The sequence below is a fragment of the Salvia hispanica genome, chromosome 4 (assembly GCF_029641045.1).
Source record: "Salvia hispanica isolate PSC_SH4W2 chromosome 4, Shi_PSC_v1, whole genome shotgun sequence".
In the NCBI taxonomy this organism is placed as follows: Eukaryota; Viridiplantae; Streptophyta; class Magnoliopsida; order Lamiales; family Lamiaceae; genus Salvia; species Salvia hispanica.
Genome location: NC_142695.1, coordinates 39,257,456 through 39,277,423, shown reverse-complemented (window position 1 = coordinate 39,277,423; position 19,968 = coordinate 39,257,456). Strand labels below are relative to the sequence as shown.

At 37.3% G+C, this 19,968-nt stretch overlaps 2 protein-coding genes and 1 long non-coding RNA gene across 3 annotated transcripts; 1 reads left to right on the top strand and 2 right to left on the bottom strand.

Moving 5' to 3' along the window:
• Positions 1-4,890: 4,890 nt before the first annotated feature.
• Positions 4,891-6,713, bottom strand: LOC125197503 (GDSL esterase/lipase At2g23540-like). Its single transcript, XM_048096258.2, has 5 exons — positions 6,369-6,713; positions 6,165-6,295; positions 5,799-6,047; positions 5,459-5,714; positions 4,891-5,269 (listed from the first exon to the last, which is right to left on the bottom strand). Exons 1-5 carry the CDS (start codon positions 6,616-6,618, stop codon positions 5,046-5,048), a joined length of 1,110 nt encoding a protein of 369 aa, XP_047952215.1. The 5' UTR covers positions 6,619-6,713; the 3' UTR covers positions 4,891-5,045.
• A 5,289-nt stretch (positions 6,714-12,002) lies between these two features.
• Positions 12,003-15,940, top strand: LOC125194311 (uncharacterized). The gene is made up of 2 exons (XM_048092455.2): positions 12,003-12,290; positions 12,720-15,940. Exon 2 carries the CDS (start codon positions 12,892-12,894, stop codon positions 15,661-15,663), a length of 2,772 nt encoding a protein of 923 aa, XP_047948412.1. The 5' UTR covers positions 12,003-12,290; positions 12,720-12,891; the 3' UTR covers positions 15,664-15,940.
• A 1,573-nt stretch (positions 15,941-17,513) lies between these two features.
• Positions 17,514-18,651, bottom strand: LOC125192225 (uncharacterized). The gene is made up of 3 exons (XR_007171329.2): positions 18,165-18,651; positions 17,894-18,045; positions 17,514-17,795 (listed from the first exon to the last, which is right to left on the bottom strand). It is a non-coding gene; the product is annotated as an uncharacterized LOC125192225 (long non-coding RNA).
• Between the last annotated feature and the right edge of the window lie 1,317 nt (positions 18,652-19,968).

Here is a 19,968-nt window from a genome sequence, read left to right as displayed (position 1 = left end):
CTAACACATGTAAATGGGCCGCCACTGAATGCTTAGGGAGAAGAGTCATGAAGAAAAAAAAAGAGGGGGAATTGGGTTATGAAGGTATAAGCTGGACGAAGTCCAGGAAAAAGGAGTAATAAGCTGGACGAAGTCCAGAGGAAAAAAGGGGGAAAAAAAGAAAAATAAAAAAGAGGAGGTATAAGTTGTACGAAGTCCAAGGGAAAGGTAACTAAGGGCAGGAACAATAATAACCTGACCCAGGAAAGAGAAGGAAACTCTCATAACCCGACGCTTCAGTGGTATGGAAATAACTTAAGAAAGAATCGATCCTAACATCCCTGGTGAGGAATGAGTGATCGAGTGAATCCAACAATTGGGTAAGTAAGAGGCTATCTTGACGAACTGACAGATTGGCTAGGTAGAGAAGGGAGAGGGCCTATTTGGAGGATTGCAGCCTGTTGGATTGACCTTAATCTTGTGGGGACGGTTGCCTAAAAATTGAAGCTAGCTCATGCATATGTGTTTATGTGTTTTCATTTGTTTTAAGTGTCTATATTTGTGCGTCAGTTATGTCTAGGTTTAGGAGTCTGTGTTAAGATAGAGTCTAAAGAGTCGGTCGAGGGATAACCTTGCTTGAAATTCGCCTTATTCTTTTTTTTCTTGTCTTTATACTTGAGGACAAGTATGGTTTAAGTGTGAGCAGTTTGATAAGGCTAATTTCATGCATCGGTTATGTGGTGAAAAGCACTATATTTTACTGGGTCTAACACAGTTTTTAAGCCAGGTGTGTGACGGAATCGCTAGATCCAGGAAGAGCTGGAGGAAACGGACTAACGAAGGAAATGAAGGAAAAGCGAGCAGAACTGAAGGAAAAGGAGGTTAGAAGAAGGGAGTCAATAGCTGAGGGCAACAAAGACTATCTATACCTCGCTGGGCCCCACTTCAACGTCAATGAATAAAGGAGCATGCACTACACAGAGAACGGATTTTGCTCTTAGCTCACACACAACACACACACTTGGGAAATGGGAGTTCTGGGGTAGTTTAGGGTTCTAAGGGTCTCATCTTCCGAGAAAGTCAGTCGTAACACCGTCCGCGTGAAGGGCGAAGAAACAATCCACTTTCATTCTGTTTTGCACTTTATTTCGTTTGAACTTCGCATTTTGGAAGTCAATTTGGTTGCTGCTGTTACAGATTATCTATGCATTCAGTTTGTTTTTGTTATATTGGAGTTATCTTGTGTTGATCTGCGTTGATTCTGTTTGTTTGAAGTTTTATTTCGGCAGTTGCATGTTAATCTCTGTTTTGCTTAATTTTGTGCTTGATCTGGGGAATTCGGCTGTGGATCTGTGTTGTTGTTGTTGATCGGAGGTTGTTTGTTGAATCTGAAGCTATGGATTTACTTTTGGCCGGAGTTGTGTCGGATGCTTGGATCCGGAGTGGATTTAGCATCCGAGGTTGGATCTGAACAGGGGAAATCGAGTAGTGCATGGATTTTGAGTTTTCTGTTTACCTTCTATTTAACTTCGTCTAGTAGCCGTAGATCTGTTTAGTTCCCAATTGCTCTTCGTTAAATTGCTTAAATGTATTCTGCTTTGTTTTCCGATTACGCTTCATACCTGTTTCTACTGAGTTTTGATGCAATTTGATTTGAAGAAGATGATGTCGCTGTTAGTTAGTATTTTAGTTAGTTGTTTTTCCAGCTTTTCGTCCGTACTCTGCTTTTTCAGCTATGGTCCCCACCGTCAGTTTATTTCCCAGGTCTAGGTAATTTAGAATAGTTTCTTAGATCTAGTGATTGTCTCGATTTCCAGTTACATGCATGATTTCTGTTCTGCCTAGATCTAGCTGTTAGCGTAGCAGATTTCAATTCCAAGTTTAGTCTAATTTCCTCAACCCAAAAATGCGTGGCAGCAGCCAACCCAAAAATAATTTCCAAATCCTTGAGCATATTTAATTACGCATCTGTCTCTGTGGGATCGATCCCTACTTCCCTGTGCTAAATTTTAGTATAAGTGGTTGAGGATTTTTGAAGAAGTATTCTGTGTGTCCGACGACCGAGATTTTCCAACGACCAGTGAGCTCCTAGACCCTGCGATCTAGTGGATTTGCTGGACCTAGGAAACTTGTTATTCTTTTCTGTGCACACAGTCTAAACACGCTATCGTTAAAAAGAAAAAATAGCTCTTCAGTAACTCTCAAAGCTCTTATGCAATCTGCTATCTGCATGGGCTTGTATCTTTATCTTGTACCCACATTTCCCACTTTCTCGATTAACAGAGAGCCAGTGTACCAAGAATATGTTTTCTTAAAGAAGTTAAGTTACCAGTACATATGCCAGGTTAAGATCCGACGTAAATTAAATATGAAATAACTAGATCTAAGGTATCTAAAGATGACAAACGAGTTTATCTTCCTACTCCATGATTTAATGTTTAAACATTATAGTATGTGATTTGTTTCAAATTTATTATGCTTCAATGTTGATTTGTACAGATTTTTTATTCTCATATAATTAAAAGTGTTACTCATATTATTTATTGTTAATATTGATTCTAATTTTATTTATTTAATATAAAATGGAATATTAATGTGCTAAAAATATATTAATCTATGCATAGCACATGTGTGGTACTAGTTTTCTCTAAAATTCCACTTTATATGTATATAGATATAGATTAACTTCTATTGTTCATAGTGATCTTCCCTTTATTTAGTCAAAGTAAAACTTCATTCTAGAAAGAGTAAATGTCATTTTTAGTCCTAAACATATGACCGAAATGCCAATTTGGTCCAAAAAATTCACTCTTTGAAAATTGGATCCATAACATATGAAATTCGTGTCATTTACGTCCATTTTTTACGGTGCCGTCAATTTTTTACGGTCAACCGTCGATTAGCACAATTTTGACCCGATTAAGCTAATTTTGACTCTATTAAGCTTATTATTACTTTTTCAGGATCGATTTGATCTTGATTATGAATATCATGGACTACTTTGAAGTTTATGAAGTTGTATGTTTTCTTGCATTCAAAATCAATTCAGATCCAAAATCCAAAATCCAAAATTCATCATTCAAAAATCAATTCAAAATTCAATTCAGATTCAAAATACATCAAAAATCCAAAATTCATCATTCAAAATAAGGATTTTGCATTCAAATCCATCAACACTTGAATATACAAACAATTGTTACAACAACAAACCAGGGACGGATGTACATTGGTTCCACAAGGGGCAAATGCCCCTCCTCAAAAAAATTCATTTGTGCTATTTTGAGCATTATTTGTAAAAAAAAATTAAAATACCCTTATATATGCTCCTTCTCAAATCCTTAAAATGCCTTTATCTATATTTTTGCCCCAGGTATATAAAATTTTTGGATCCGTCCCTGCAACAAACCATAGACAATAAGACACAACATTCACCAATTTCTCAAAATCGGAACCACCCACTGAGGTTGACGAAGAATAGCCTTCGACTTCATGAATTGGCTCGCACCACTTGAAGAAACAACATTCCATGCTCTCACATACAAAGTAAAGCTTCTCCCATGTCGGTTTTGCTTGGTTGGTATACGAAGCGACGCCACCTTCTTGCAATTGCAGAAAACGTAACTAAATCGAAGATCTCGCGAGCCGCTGCCATCGTCGGAACCCCTAGTGCGCTTTGACTCGGCCATACCAATGGGTCGGACGACGTATGGTGGTGTTGCAGAGAAAGAGCTGAATTAGGGTTCTTGAGAAAGAAAGAGAAGAGAAAGAAAGGGAGAAATCGCGATACTTCGGTTTTTATTTTACATTTTCATATTCAATTTTGCATTTTCAATTTTTTTAAAAAAAATAATACTAAGCTTAATCAGGTCAAAATTGTGTTAATCGACGGTTGACCGTAAAAAATTGACGGCACCGTAAATAATGGACGTAAATGACACGAATTTCATATGTTATGGACCCATTTTTCAAAAAGTGAATGTTTTGGACCAAATTGGTATTTTGACCATATGTTTAGGACCAAAAATGACTTTTACTCCTCTAGAAATATTATTGTTCATAGTTATTAGGCCAAAGGTTCCAGGCATTAACGTAAAACTTCATTCATTAACGTAAAACTTCATTCTAGAAATATTCAGAAATAAAGATATAGATAGAGAAAAGTATAGAACTAAAAAGGAAACAAAATAAAATAAGGTCAAATCCTTACCATGTACTCCCTATCCCATAGGAAACATAATTAATACAAAATCAATTATTTATCGAAAACAGTTCCTAATACTTCCTCGTCTCACTTAAGATAACACATTTTTCATTTTAATTTGTCTCAATTAAGATGACACATTTCTGTTTTTTAGAAACTCTCTCTCTCTCTCGAATTAATACACTCAACTATTCTTTTTCACTCCTGTTAAAATATTCATCTTTCTTTCTCTCTCTATTTTAATACTAACACTCACATTTTCTCTCTTCAATTAAACACTTTAATCAATAGTAGTAACTCCTAAAATTCCGTGCCGGCCAAGAAATGTAATCATCTTAGCCGGGATTTTCATCACTATTCATCAACCACAAAATTGTTGGCCAAGGGCCTTCACAAATCAATCCACACCATTTCAATTTTCGGCCCACATTCATGCAATTTACTACTCGTTCCGTTCCGGCCCATATGGAAAACAATAGTACTACTATTGAGTGTGGATTGACGGCACCAATGTAAAATTAAATAAATAGCTATTTTACGAAAATAAATATGGTATAGTAACTAAGTAATTTGGTTCAACTACTCGTTCATTTTGAATCCCAGCTACTTTCAATGCTGACATGATCATATGATGGTTGATGTTGCATCCACGTATTGATAGATGGTCACATTAATCTAATTCTCATATGTCGTGGCCTAATTTTAGTAGGTTGTAACCACAATAACATTACGAAAAAAATCGGACATATCAATTAAGTTTTAACAAACGTTTAAAGGAAAAAAAAAACAAGAATCAAGTAGAAACAAATACATATGAGATTTCCGAGTTGTGTATAATGAAAATGAAAAAAAAGTGGAAATAAACTTAAAGATCTCGAAGCTGGCGAAGATTGATTGGAGAGATATATCTGTGGTCGCCGTCGAGCAACTCTTTGGCGATGAGAAGGTTAGCTGCCTCGCTGGGGTGGTATGGGTCCCAGAACACGTGCTTGTCCCTGTCCGAGCACATGGTCGACGTCGGCCCGCATGGGATTACTCCGGCGTACTGCCCGCCATCTCCGCAGCAAGCCTTGCTTGCTGTTGCAAATCCTGGACATTCAATGTAACCATTTCTTGTGTTACTACTATTAATTTGATTGAAAGGTTTTTAATCAAATTAGTGTCAGTTTGGATGGGTATATAATTCATATGTCACGAAATTATATGACCTAAAATGTGTTTATTATGTTTTGTTTATTTATCTTTCTAGCGAAATTGCCGGTAGGGAAGAATCCTTACCGTAGTTGGCGTAATTTGTGATGAGTTCCATCACAAGATCGTAGACATTAGCATACACAAAAGTGGACCCAGGAAGATTCTCATTTAGTTGTTGCAGAAGATCCTTCAACTTAGCATTATATTGCTGCGCAAGCTTGTTTGGCAACGAGACACATTCATTCTCTTTCAATTGGTTGATAGTTCTTTGATACGGGATGCAACCGATGGGCCCCACATTCCCTACTATGAACTTCCTTGCGTCTAATCGGTAAAGTCTCTGCATTTCATTTTCTCATTATATACACGAATTCAAATACGACCAATATACATAAAACATAGAACTTATGTAACACATACACACCGTGAGTTGTGTTCGTAGATGATTGATCATGTCGTCCACAAAGGCATCGGGGTTTTGTTTTATTCTTGCACCCATCGAGACGACGGGGAGGAGATAATTGTTGAGGAAATCATTGGAGCCTATTGTGATGGAGAAAATTGAATTTTTGTGGAGATAGTCTCTTGCTTCTGATGCCCCTAGCAGTTTATCAATTTGCTTCCTTGTGATGGTGAAGTAATCTACTTGAATTTCCATCGATAGCCTGTTTACCTGTCAAATTATAACATTTTTTATTACTAGAATAAATATTATATATGTCATGTTACTCAATTGTCCTTAAATTAAATGTGATATTTGTGATTGATGCATGTTTCCAAGTGTACTTACAAAGATACTTCCGGTAGCATTCAAGATTCCGCCACCTCCGGATGCATAATTGACGCCGTACAATATAGCTCTTCCGGTGGTGTTGGGGGCGAGAAACGGCAGTGCGTAACGAGGCTCCCCTAGCTCCTCCCCTAACACGTTCAAAAAAAGGTATTTAGCCCTCTGTCGCGTTGATTCGTTAAAAACATAAAAAGAGAGACTTACCCACGATATCCCCAATGGTCCTTCCGTTGGTGTAGCGGCCCGTCGGATTCCCACCAGAAGCCTTGAAATCAATACCATTGGGTGTGATATCGGCCTTGGACAATGTTTGCAAATAGTTGTTGTTTCCAGCATCAACCAAGGAATCTCCAAAAATAAATGATGCCCCTTTTGTCAAATCTATATCTTGTGAATTCCCATATTCGATTAAGAGCAACACTAATAATAGGACGCAATGCAACCTCAACGCCATGACACAAATCAAATAGTACACAATAATAAGAGTTTAGTGATTTGGACTTGGATTATTTGATTGTTGGATAGTGTGAAACTACAAATTAAATGGAATTGCAATCGTGGTTTAATGACCTGAGTTATATAGAAAGGAAAAGTTGGAGGATTTTATGGGGGTGTTAGGTCATCAACGTTTGGACTTGTCGTATATTATCGTGAATAGGATTAAAATAGATAGTTGCTTCTGTGATAAGCAATAATGTATCAACCCAAGTCAAATGGAGTATTTATTTAAGATTATTACGTGTATATATGGCGGTTTATGATAATCAAGATTGTATCAACTCAAGTCAAATTTGGTATTTATTTAGGCTTAATATATGTGGATATGGAGGTTTATGTTGGAAATGAGAATCTTCTAGTGAAAATATAAATTAGGTGTGTTTGGTGGATGGGGTTTGAATAATTCTGCGGGAATGTGATGATTAGGAAATAAAAGTTATAAATTGGAAGGTGATAAAATGGTGAACTAACAATGGTGCACATGAATGGAGTCCTGTTTTTGTCTATCTTCCCTTTTAATTTCTTTATATTTTCTCCTTTTTCTAATTAATGATATATTTTCTCATTTTTTGACTTATTTACAGTTCCATAAAATTCATTATGTTATCACTCCATAGTGTAAAAATAAAATTTCTTAGTATACTACTATAATATTATAGTTAGTCAGAGCATCTCCAATGTTATGCCATTCCCATCGTCCTTCCCGTCGGACTTCCCAAAAACACATTTTGTCACGTCATAAGGACTATCCACCCTTCTTCTATGTCATAAGGACTTCCCACTGCACAATTCGGACTTCTCATCGCCCTTCCCGCGCGGACTTCCCGCAATAAAAAAAAATTCATAAATATTCAATTTACGTTACGAAATTAAAATCAAGTTCAACGAGCCGTATATATAGAATTTAAAAAAAAAATTAAATGGGGACGTCCGCGTGTCACTGCAATGACGGACGTCCGCCCGCCCTTCCGCCGAAGACCGCGCCCCTCCCATGTCCTTAAGGGACGTCCCCGAGAAGGGCGCTATTGGAGATGCTCTTAGATTTAATTTTATTTTCAATGTATATTAAATTAACCCATCTAATCAATTGATGAATTTATTTAATGTATTAAAACATGGAAAACCAAAGGTCCGGAAACAGTGCAATTTGACTCTATGACCATTTGCATCCAAATCATAAAAATTGATAGTAAATATAAATCGATACATGGAGAGGGCATTTTTGGGTAGCTGATTTATATTCAGATCTACATCTTTCATAAATTGTGGTCTACATATAACCGGAAGAATAGTGAAATATTCGGACTTTTTTATCTTTGGGCCGAGCTAAAAGGCGGGCCGATATATTTATCAAAAGTGCAACGGATCCTAAATATTTTCAAACTTATTTGTGCCCTGAAAATGAGCGAGTTAGATTTTTGGGGTAATCAGCTTACTAATATGATAAGCTGATCATTTGACTTTGAGCCAAGCGATCAATTTTCTGTGTTTTGCTGCGATACCAATTGAAAACTGCAATTTAAGGGAAGTCAATTTGTCTTCCCCTTCACAATCTATGTTTGGGTTTTCGGTGTTTTACAATGAAGAATTCCACTGGAGAAGAGGGAAAATGTTATCAATTGTTTACCAATTCACAACTGAAGTAAATGTGCATTGGTTGTGGAAGGTCTGCTTTAAATTTGATTGCTGAAAATGAGAGGAGATGGATGTTGGTCTCAACACAAATTTTCAAAATTTTGGAGCTCATAGCTTGCTCACACTGTCTCTGCTCCTCGCTAACGCAATTTCATATTGATTTTGATTTCCCTTGCTATTGGTACATCTCTTGATTCCCCCTTTTGATTTCCCTTGCTATTGGTACTTCTCTTGATTTTGATTTTGATTTCCCTTGCTATTGATTTTTGCAATTTCATCCTTTATAGGAGTATTTACTTTTTCCAATTTTTTAAATTAAACACAATACTCTCATTTTTTGAATGTTTGATTAAAGCAAATGGTCATGCCCTTTCCCTCCTTAAGTTGGGGGGATTTTGGGTTTTTGAGAAAGCAAAGTCTTATTCCTAAGATAGCCTTTTTCTTGCTTTAATTCCTTTTGCCCTTTGAAATTGGGGTCTCCTTTGTATGGCTAGTCAGTAGAAATGCTCTACCAATAGAGAAAGAAAGAAAGAAAAAAGCTTCATTTAGTTCGAGTCTCCATCGCATTCTCTCTCTGTTTCAATCTGAATTTTCTTGAACTGAACTCTAAGAGCAAACAAGAGAAAAGAAAGTAAGATTTGATGCATCTCTCTATGTTGAAACCGCTCTCTAATTGTGCCGCACTGTTATTGGATAGAAAGAGCAGAAAAAGAGATGGTTCTGAGCATTCTAATGAGGAAATTCAAGCTAATCCATCAATTTTGAGGAAATTGCAAGAAAAAGAGATGGTTCTGAATGCCATGCGTTGGACTAACCAAGAGTAGACATGCCCACGGTTCGTAAACGGGTGGTTCCGGTTTTGGGAAATGTGAAATCGGAACCGAACCGTGAGGCTATTTCACAATTCCGGTTTCGGTTCAAAAACCAGCGGTTCCGGTTCCGGTTTCGGTTTGGAACAGCCGGTTTTCCGGCGATTTTTTACGGTTTTTCACGGTTCCAAACCGCCGGTTTCCGATGGATTTTTGCGGTTTCGGCTCGGTTTCACGGTTTTCCGACGGTTTTCACGGTTCTGGTTTGGAACCGTCCGAAACCGACGGTTCCGGCACGGTTTCGGTTCGTAAAATTTGAAACCGGAACCGGCCCACGGTTCAAAATATGGCGGTTCCGGTTCAAGAAAAAAGTCACGGTTTCGGTTCGGAACCGGAACCGGCGGTTACGGTTCCGCGATTAACCGTCAGAACCGAAAACCTTGGGCATCTCTAACCGAGAGCAATAAATCTATGTGACCAAATTTTGTACAACCAAAAATTAGTTTATTTGAAAAAAAAATAGGTTTATTTATGTATTTAATTAAAATATATGGATGCATATATGGTACATTGAAAGTGCATAATATTGTGATTATATATTTATGATTTTTTTATATATTTTTCTACTTTTTTGGAACCATAAATATAATTAGTGCATACTTTAGTTCAAATTTTAAAAATAATGGAAGAAAATTCAAATACTCCATCTGTCTCGGATAATTCGTCCCAGTATTCCATATCGGTCCGTCCAACATAATTTGTCCCACTTCACTTTTACCAATTTTGGTAGTGGACCTCATATTCCACTAACTCATTCCTACTCACATTTTATTATAAAATAAAAATAGGACTCACATCCCACTAACTTTTTCAACTCACCATTAGATTTCTTAAAACTCGTGCCGGGTCAAAGTGTCCCAAATTATCTGGGACGGAGGGAGTATATAAATAAAAAAATGAGGTTAAGGCTAATAAGTCTTTTTAACTTGTCCACTTACTATATTTATTATTTTAATATATAATTAATATATCAAATTATTAATATAACCGTATTTTGGTTGTACAAAATTTGGTTGTTTATAGAGTGTCCACAATAAGGCGGAACAACCTTACCACAGCCACAAAAACTTGTCCAGCCACGCCACACCCACAAATCACTTATTTTATCAATTGTTGGTATATTTTAATTGGACTAGAATAAAATCTATTAGACAAAAATAATTTAAGTGGAATAAAATTAAGAAAAAAAAATCGGAAAAGCCCGCTACAGCGGTCTTGCAGCGTGCAAGGCAGTAGACCGTTGTGGCGGCCTTTTGTGGTCACTCTAAGGGCACTCACAATGGTGGCCTTAAATCCAGAGTTCATCTCAGAGCTTATCTCCATTTTCTTCTGCCATGTTAGCAGCTATCTCTCTGCAATGAGAAGCCATTTCAGAGCCTATCTCAGAGCCCATCTTATTTCCACATCATCACTATTTTATATTTATCACCTTTAATTGTTAGTGTGAAATAAAATGATATAAAATAACAAGAAAAATAATTAAAGATAACTCAATAAGAAAAACAAATTTAATTAAAAAGAAAACATCGTGCATTTAAAAAAAATTTGAAAAAGCAAACTAAAAACATTAATAAAAATATTGAAAACATTGTGACTAGAGAAAAGTAAAAATGTAGAGTGAGATAAAATGGAGTGAAATGGATGTGAATTATTAGTGAAGAATGAGGTATATATAGAAAATAAAAAATGAATTAAAAAAAAAAGAAATCAATGCAGCCGGTGGTTGTTCATGGAGATCGGCCCCCTCACCACATTGGGGGTTGATGATGGCCGATGGGGTGGCCGATCGCTCAGTGGTGGTGATCGGCCACAATAGTGAATGCTCTAAGACATTCTCGACAACCCATTGACCTAGCATGACGTGAACTTAGTGGTCGGGTGGGTTTACTCTGGACGAGGACGTCATTCTAGATGGTTCGTTGATTTTGCAAGCATGAACTCATATGGCCATTGGGTGTATTATGGTTGGAGTCACTTTTTCAGCGGTTTGATATACTCGCAAGGTGCGAACTCGACAGTTTGATGTGTATGTTCTGTTCGAGCAATACGGTTTTAGCGTTCCATAGTCTTTAAAGCGTGAACCCTTCAGCCCGCTAATTTTGAGTGATACTCTTCTTTTCATACTTTGAAGTACATTCTTATTTTCTATGTCTTGAAACACTCCTACAAAATTGTATTGGCACTTCCTAGACCTTATATTGCCTTCACCACAAAGTAACAAATTAGGAAGAGTAATGCCAATTTAATTCACTAAGTGGTCACTACTTACTAGTGCACTCCACATGGTGATTCTCTTTTTATCTTTTTTACATTATGAACTTCGTCACATTTTAATTTGCCTTAAACCACACTGCCTACACCAAAATTAGTGTTTAAATCGCTCAAAAGTGCATAAAATTTAAGAAAAATAACTGACAATTTAATTCACATTATTAATCAAGTTGGAATCATATCAAACTCTAGTAGTCTTGTAATTTACGGAAAATTGCTACCATCCAAAATTTTCACAATCTATGATGACCATCCAAAATTTTGCGTCGATAGAGTTATCTATAACAGGTATTAATCGATAAAACCCGTTTTAATTGTTGAATTTAGCGTATATATAGATAAGAGCATGAATTTAGGAAAAAAAATCCAATAATAAGATGAGCTTGAGTAGTAATCGGGGACCGGAAGTAGTGGACTTTGATCGAAACGCTGCTGCACAAAAGCGATTATTTGACTTTATGCCCCACCACTAATCTCTTTATTTTATTATTCATGATGCTTTCAATAAACCAAATCACAGTAATCAATATAGTAATACCAGATTGAAAACTTCAATTTAAGGGAAGTCAATTTCTTTATATCTCCTCAATTCAAGAATCCCACTAGAGGCCCCCTACCCCCAAACAAGGTCAATTTAGAGGAGAGAGAGGGAGAGACTGAGTAGTGGGGTAAATGAATTGAGGTATGTTTTTGATTCACAACTGTAGTAAATGTGCGTTTGTTGTGGAAGGTCTGCTTTAAATTTGCTTGCAGAAGAGAGAGAAAGAGAGAGAGAGAGAGAGAGGTGCTCGACTCAACACAAATTTTCTAGATTTAGAACTCATAGCTTGCTCAGGGGATCCAAGAGAAAGAGGTAGAGAGGGCTTCTTCATTTGATTCGCAAAAGGCTTTGACTTTGTTGAAAATGCCCATTTTGTATCTGACCATCTCTTGTCGATTTTGATTCCCTTATTGTTGATTCCCTCCCTTTCTTGAGGTTTTTGCAAATTTGATGCTCAGACATCGAATCTGGAATGTATCATCGTGCAATTTCATTTTTCATTTTATCTGAGCTACTCCTTGAAGAAATGTTGAGTTTAGGGTTCCATTGATCTGACCCAGTGTTTACTGTAGTCCATTTCTTTTGATTGAACTCAAAAATCTATTCTTGCTGTTTGAATGTTTGTTTAAAGCAAATGCTCTTGCCCTTTCCCTCCTTATATGTTTAGGTTTTTTTTAAAGCAAAGGTTTATTCTCGAGGAAGCTTTTTCTTGCTTTGATTTCTTTTGCCTTTTGAAATTAGGGTTTGAATTGGGTCTCCTTTACCTGGGCTCAGTCAGTAGAAGGCTCTACCAATAAAGAAAAAAAAAAGCTTCATTTTGTTTTCCCAGGCTCCATTGCCATTCTCTCTCTCTTTGTTTCCGTTTGAACTTTCTTAAATTCTGAGCAAATAAGGGGGAAGAAAGTAAGATTTGATGCATCTCTCTCTGTGGAAACCGCTCTCTCATTGTGCTGCACTGCTATTGGATAGAAAGAGCAGAAAAAGAGATGGTTCTGAGCATTCAAATGAGGAAATTCAGGCTAATCCATCAATTCTGAGGAAATTGCAAGAGCACAAATTGAGGGAGGCTCTCGAGGAGGCTTCTGAAGATGGCTCCCTTGTTAAGTCCCAAGACATTGATGGTGAGTCATTGGCCAATCAAGATGAGGGGATAGGCCGTTCGCGGTCACTGGCACGGCTTAATGCCCAGAAGGAGTTCCTCAGAGCTACTGCTCTTGCAGCTGACCGCACATTTGAGTCAGGGGACTCGATTCCTGAGCTCACTGAGGCCTTGTCCAAGTTCCTGACGATGTATCCTAAATACCAGTCGTCAGAGAGGATTGATCAGCTGCGGCAGGATGAGTACTCGCATCTCTTGGGGGTTGGTTCAAAGGTATGCCTTGATTACTGTGGATTTGGATTGTTTTCATTTCTGCAAAGTGTCCATTATTGGGAATCATCGACGTTTAGTTTGTCTGAGATCACGGCTAATTTAAGTAATCATGCTTTGTATGGGGGAGCTGAGATTGGGACGGTAGAATATGATATTAAGACTAGGATTATGGATTATTTGAACATCCCTGAGAATGAATACGGGCTTGTTTTCACTGTGAGCCGTGGCTCAGCTTTCAAGTTGCTTGCTGAATCGTATCCGTTTCACACTAACAAGAGATTGTTGACCATGTTTGATCACGAGAGCCAATCCGTGAACTGGATGGCTCAGAGTGCTAGAGAGAAAGGTGCCAAGGTTCAAAGCGCTTGGTTTAGATGGCCTACTCTCAAGCTCTGTTCGACTGACTTGAGGAAGCAAATCTCGAACAAAAAGAAGAGGAAGAAAGATTCTGCAACCGGCCTTTTCGTGTTCCCTGTTCAGTCGAGAGTCACTGGTGCCAAGTACTCGTATCAGTGGATGGCTCTTGCCCAACAGAACAACTGGCATGTCTTGCTCGATGCTGGAGCATTGGGCCCGAAGGACATGGATTCTCTTGGATTGTCTTTGTTCCGACCAGACTTCATCATCACGTCATTCTACAAAGTGTTTGGTTATGATCCATCTGGTTTTGGATGCCTTCTGATCAAGAAATCTGTGATGAGCAGTCTTCAAAATCAATCGGGTCATGCTGGGTCGGGTATAGTGAAAATAAGCCCCGTCTTTCCTCTCTACTTGAGTGATTCTATGGATAATATCCCTGGATTTGGATTTGATGAGGATGAAGAAGTGAGTGGTGCGGGTAAAGTGAATTCTGAAAATCGTCCAGTATCTCAGCTGCCAGCCTTTTCTGGTGCTTACACCTCTGCTCAGGTGAGGGATGTGTTCGAGACAGAGATGGAGCATGATAATAGCTCTGACAGGGACGGCGCAAGCACTATATTTGAAGAAACTGAAAGCATTTCTGTCGGGGAGATGATGAAAAGTCCGGTCTTCAGTGAAGATGAATCATCGGACAACTCACTTTGGATTGATTTGGGTCAGAGTCCAGCAGGGTCGGATACGGCTACTCCTTCAAACAAGCTTAAGGCATCCTCTCCTTTACCACCTGCTTGGTTTAGCCGGAAGAACAATAAACTCACTTCTCCAAATGCCTCAAAGTTAGCGAGCAGCGGAATGCACGACAAGGAGTTGAACCCAGTGTATCATGAGGCTCTGTCATTTGACGCTGCTGTTCGATCAGTTTCTCAAGAACTAGACCATTTCAAGGAGATACCTGAAGAAGAGCCATTCTCGGAGGGGTATCCCGCTTCACGAGAATACAGGACTCGGGATAATCAGCACTTCCAAGAGATTGAAGAAGAAGTTGGTATCAATAATTCAACTAGCTCTGCTCTTAGGGGATCCAATCTTCTGACTACTCAAAATGGCTGTGCTTCTAAGATATGCCTCGAGAAAGAGAGTGCTATAAGACGAGAGACAGAAGGAGAATTTAGATTGCTGGAAAGGCGAGAAAAGAGTAGAATTGCTGGAGGAAGGTTTTTTGGGATTGAGGAGAGTGAAGCAGCTGGAAACAAAGGGGGAAGGATATCCTTTAGCACAGAAGACAACCACAGAGCTCATATTGGTAAGACCTTGGATCCAGGAGACATGTCTCCCAACAGCATAGACGATGATGACTATTTGAGCAACGGGGAATGTGATGACCAAGAATCAGAAAGGGGTGAACCCGAGATAATCTGCAAGCATCTGGATCATATAAATATGTTGGGCCTCAACAAGACCACCTCCCGGCTCCGTTTTTTGATCAATTGGCTTGTGACCTCTCTGCTGCAACTAAGATTGCCTAGTTCAGGTGGGAAAGAAAGTGCGCCGCTTGTTCACATATATGGCCCAAAGATTAAATATGAAAGAGGTGCTGCAGTGGCTTTCAATGTGAGGGACAGAAGTAGGGGTCTGATCAGTCCAGAAGTTGTACAAAAGCTGGCTGAATCGCACGGTATTTCTCTTGGTGTTGGAATACTCAGTCATATACGCATCATAGAAGGGTCCAAACAGCGCGGACCTCTGAGTCTTGAGGATACCACCCTTTGCAAGCCGATGGGGAATGGCGGGAAAAGTGGATTCATCAGAGTTGAAGTAGTGACTGCCTCACTTGCATTTCTGAGCAATTTTGAGGATGTATATAAGTTGTGGGCTTTTGTGGCTAGATTTATAGAACCAAATTTCGTGAAAGAGGGCGCGTTGCCATCTGTTGTAGAAGAGGCTGAGGAATGATGGCACTCCATTGCTGCTGGTCTAAGTTGAACAGCAATGAAGATGGATTTTTTTGCCACCTCCTGCCTCGTTGCTGCTCTGTGCATTTCTTCCTTTTTGTCTTGTTGCTTTGATTTGCCTTGTTGTAGAGTCTGATTTTCGAATTTTTTTCATTGTTTCAAATATTTAGTATTTGAACTGAAGCAGATGCAGCGTAGCATTACACTCCTCTTATTCAGAATGAATTGTTGACCCCATTGCTTTCTGCTCTAGAAAAATGCCATCATTTTTTTCTTAATGTTTCTTCTTGTTTCTGATGCTGTTTCCACTGCTTCTCATCTTTCTTTGAACATAGGTTCTCAAAGATAAAAGGGGTCTAATCAATACTTATTGACTAAATTATTATCTATTCTTTTAAGAAGGTAGTATATGTGATACAAGGCACAGTTCTAGAAAAAGCTCCTATGAAATTCGTTAGATAAGTAAGAATACTATTATTAATGAATTAGAAAATTGATTTTCCTAAAGTGGTGGTGAACCAATACCATAGAGGTAACAATGACAAGATGGAGAAAAGTTAGAGGGTGTCATTAATTATGTCGTTGTGAAATGGGACCATTGACTCCATTCCAAAATTCGTACCCCTCTTGTTCCATCTCTAGTTGGTTGAAATTCATTATTGTAGTACTATCTATACAATAAACTTTTGTGATTACCCTATAGATCATTAATTATCAGGATGAAATTGTAACCCAAATGAATCCAGTTTAACTATAGTATTATTTTAGTTTAATTGTATTATCGTCTGAGGTTTGGCGATGAAACTGAAAATAACGATTGCAAGATTACATGAAAAAAATAAAAAAAATTATGCAAGTATTCCAATAAAATGGAGTAATATATTTATGAAGAGTCTGGTCTTTCTGGCTGGTCCACAACAATTATTAATATTAATTTCTTTTTTGTGATGCCTGTCCATTGATATTGATTTTCTTTTATTTAAATCAAAGCACCCCTAGAGAAAAATAAATATACATATTTTTTGTGAGAGTGTAGTCTGTTAGATTATCGATGGTTATCTATATAAATTAATAAGAGTATTAGTAATAATGAAACATATGCTAGTGGAACAGCCAATCACTCAACTTTTTGGCTTTTTATATATTTAATTGACAGCATTAACATATAAAACAAAAACAGATAATAATATATCTTCATCTAAATAACAACCAATACAAAAAAGCTAACACTGTCTCTTTCTTACAAGTAAAATATATTTAAATAAATGTCAGAATTTACTAAATCGATATCAACTTTTACCAACTCTTGTCATTGATCAACGTAGAAATGTGTTTCTCGTCAGTCAAATAATGATTAAAAAATTGCAAAGTCCAGAGGTCAATTTACCTAAGTTTTGATTATGAATAGTGCACATGATATAGTAATTAAACAAGGACAATAATTGATCAGTCAGGCTCAGCAACCAATTAATTATCACCACATAATTAACGCTGTAAACAACTAGTAGCAATTAAATATAATAATTCCATGATTATATAATTGAACAATTAGTTGAGCCATGTAATTATCGTTATTGGGCCACACCATGTAACTTTGTTTGTCATGGAATAATAATAATTTCAGACTGTTGAATGATTATGATTGATATTCTGTTTAAAGACATGCATATGATGATTGAACCTTAACTTTTCTTCTACAAAAGCAAAAACTACAACCAAATCATTCAATCAAACTTTACTATTTACATGTTATCAACATGTAAAAGTGGGGCATAAAGCAGAAAAGAAAAAGTTGTTTGAACAAATAATACTAAGTATAAATAAAGTAACAGACGCTATAGTGACTCTGACAATCTTAGAAGTCCAATTTTATTGCAATATTTATGGAATAATGGATTGTAAAGAAAAACTCCACATGATCATTGCTAATTTCAAGTGTATAAAAGAGAAGCTACTTTATAATTTCCCTGCTGGCAATGTCACAAAAAAAGAAGAGACCACCCACACCAACCATGCGCCATGCGACCCCTCCATGAGTCGCTTAATCGAGAAAAAGCCCCTTTCCAACGTCCAACGCATGGCGATGGCCGCATAGTAAGTCAGACTTCCACTTGGAAAGACAAGTTCTCCCATCTGAAGGCAAGGGAGTGCAAGGAAAAAGTTAAGTTGAATATGGCATCCTACTAATCATTTTATTCTATTGCTGTGGTGAAGCTGTATAAATGATTCACCTGATCATCTACAAACTTGATAAGCAAAGCAGTCTCTTTGGAAGCAGCTATCTATTCTCCATTCTCAAATTAACAAGTAGTGGATGCCTAGGGTCACGAGTAGTGTACTCCCTCACTCGCGCAACCATTTTTCTGCTTCCCAGTCTCCAAACCTGATAGATACAAACATGCAATCTAATTCCTATAAAACATTGAAGAGGTTGCAAAAGTAAAAAAATGAATTTTTGGAAATTCTTCAGACTACAAACTAGATGTCATTGAGTTTATCTACCTTTAAAACAGCAGTTCGAAATAAAGTTAAGAGCTGATGAAGCAACTAGCCAGCCAGTTTGCTCCATCAATCTCCCTTTCAATTAGCAGACTTAGCACAAGGTATCTGATCCTTTCCTTGACTCTCCTGCCGTCATAAAACAATTTTCTATCTCCGCCACCTCCATCTCTGGAAAATAACATCACTCGACTAGTCAGAGATATGCACCATTCATGTCATCACTTAAAGAACAAAACTGCTTTCCTATAGATAACAATTTCCACCAACCTATCACAAAATAGTCCTAATGTCTTAACTATGAAGATGAGAAGTGAAGTTTCTTAAAAACAGAATGGAGAAACCTACTTTAAAATTTGTACACATGGACCAAGTAGATGAGATATATTCATACACTAAAATCTCAATAGCCAAAATATTTCACTAGGAGCAAAATCCATATTTTTCCTGGAGATGAATTTATACAATAGGATGACAGCAATTCACAAATTTGTACCCACTTTTATTCTTGTAGCGTGATTAAGTATGGTAAGTGAAACCGGAACCCTCTCAAGTGAAGGAACGCCATATTGTTCACAAGCATCATCTTCTGCATTATTGACATAGATGTTTTTGGATATACATGTATTTTCACTACTGCTTACAGCAGCTGACGATCCATATAAACAAGTTTTGTTGTTGAACAATAGTCCATTTTCCATTCAGCAAATCATAATCAACACTGTGATGTGCATTTAAAAAGGCTAAAGGAAGTTAAGGCACACATGTATTACAAGAGATAAATAAATATAGCAAAGCATAAAATGTATGCATTTAGCTCCAAAAACCAAGCGGAGACTGATAATGAGAAATTTTCTAACAACTCCACTTCAACTCATTTCTAGATTATTTATCTAGGCACTACAAAATTGTTTTCTGCAACAAAATGTTGTGGTTAGATATAAAATTTTTCTATGAGATAGACATATATATGCAACCCAAATATGAGATTGGTAACATTTTGAGGCATAGAATCCAGATATGTTTTTGATATTGATCATCCGTGAAGATTATTTTCAATTGTTGCCAAAGATTATCAGATAATTGTCCATCTTCACCTTTTGTTTATTTTCATGTGTAACTTTTGTTTGTTAGGATTATGTTTTGTTGGCAAAGTCTTTAGTCAATTGTATTCTATTTAGAGTTTGAGTAGGGAGAGGAGTCTACTTCATTGAGGTTTGAGACTTATACTCAGGTTAGAAGTGGAACACAACTACCAATCTAAAACCTATGTGTGGACATGTTTACTGTAACTCGTAAGCATCCTGCAAAACACATCAAATCGACGTTGTGTAGGCAAATTACAGAAATATGCTAACCTTTCCAATTCCTTGCACTACATGAAGAAGCAATGTGACTAGACAGAAGGTAATGCTTATCAACAGGTTGCATTTGTAAAGAGGTAGAGGTATCCTTGATGATGCTCAAACGCAATGAGCATTTGGTTCACCTTCCCAGATAAAGAGGTAGATGGACGTTTACTTAATCATATACTACTATACAAGTCCATAACTCTCATAAATACAAAAACAAACTGAAAAGAAGAATATTTGCCGGTGTGGTGGGAATGGCCATCGGAGTTCAGTCAGTAAAGAGTTATGATTCAAGGAAATATCCTTTTCATTAACTGAGTGTAAATGGTGTTGATCACTTGACACTTGGCATTTAAGATTAACTGATTTGTAACTACTAACTTCACTCTGTTAACTCATTTTGATCATATTCCTTTTTTTTTTCATGTATAGAACTGTTCATTAGGTACATACAA

What these genes read in the sequence shown, in the direction of transcription:
- LOC125194311 (XM_048092455.2), top strand. Translation starts at nt 12,892, where the DNA reads ATGCATCTCTCTCTGTGGAAACCGCTCTCTCATTGTGCTGCACTGCTA.
- LOC125197503 (XM_048096258.2), bottom strand. Translation starts at nt 6,618, where the DNA reads ATGGCGTTGAGGTTGCATTGCGTCCTATTATTAGTGTTGCTCTTAATC. An exon ending in GACCATTGGGGATATCGTGG is followed by an intron (nt 6,296 to 6,368) that starts GTAAGTCTCTCT and finishes TGAACGTGTTAG; the next exon opens with GGGAGGAGCTAGGGGAGCCT. An exon ending in CACAAATTACGCCAACTACG is followed by an intron (nt 5,270 to 5,458) that starts GTAAGGATTCTT and finishes TTGAATGTCCAG; the next exon opens with GATTTGCAACAGCAAGCAAG.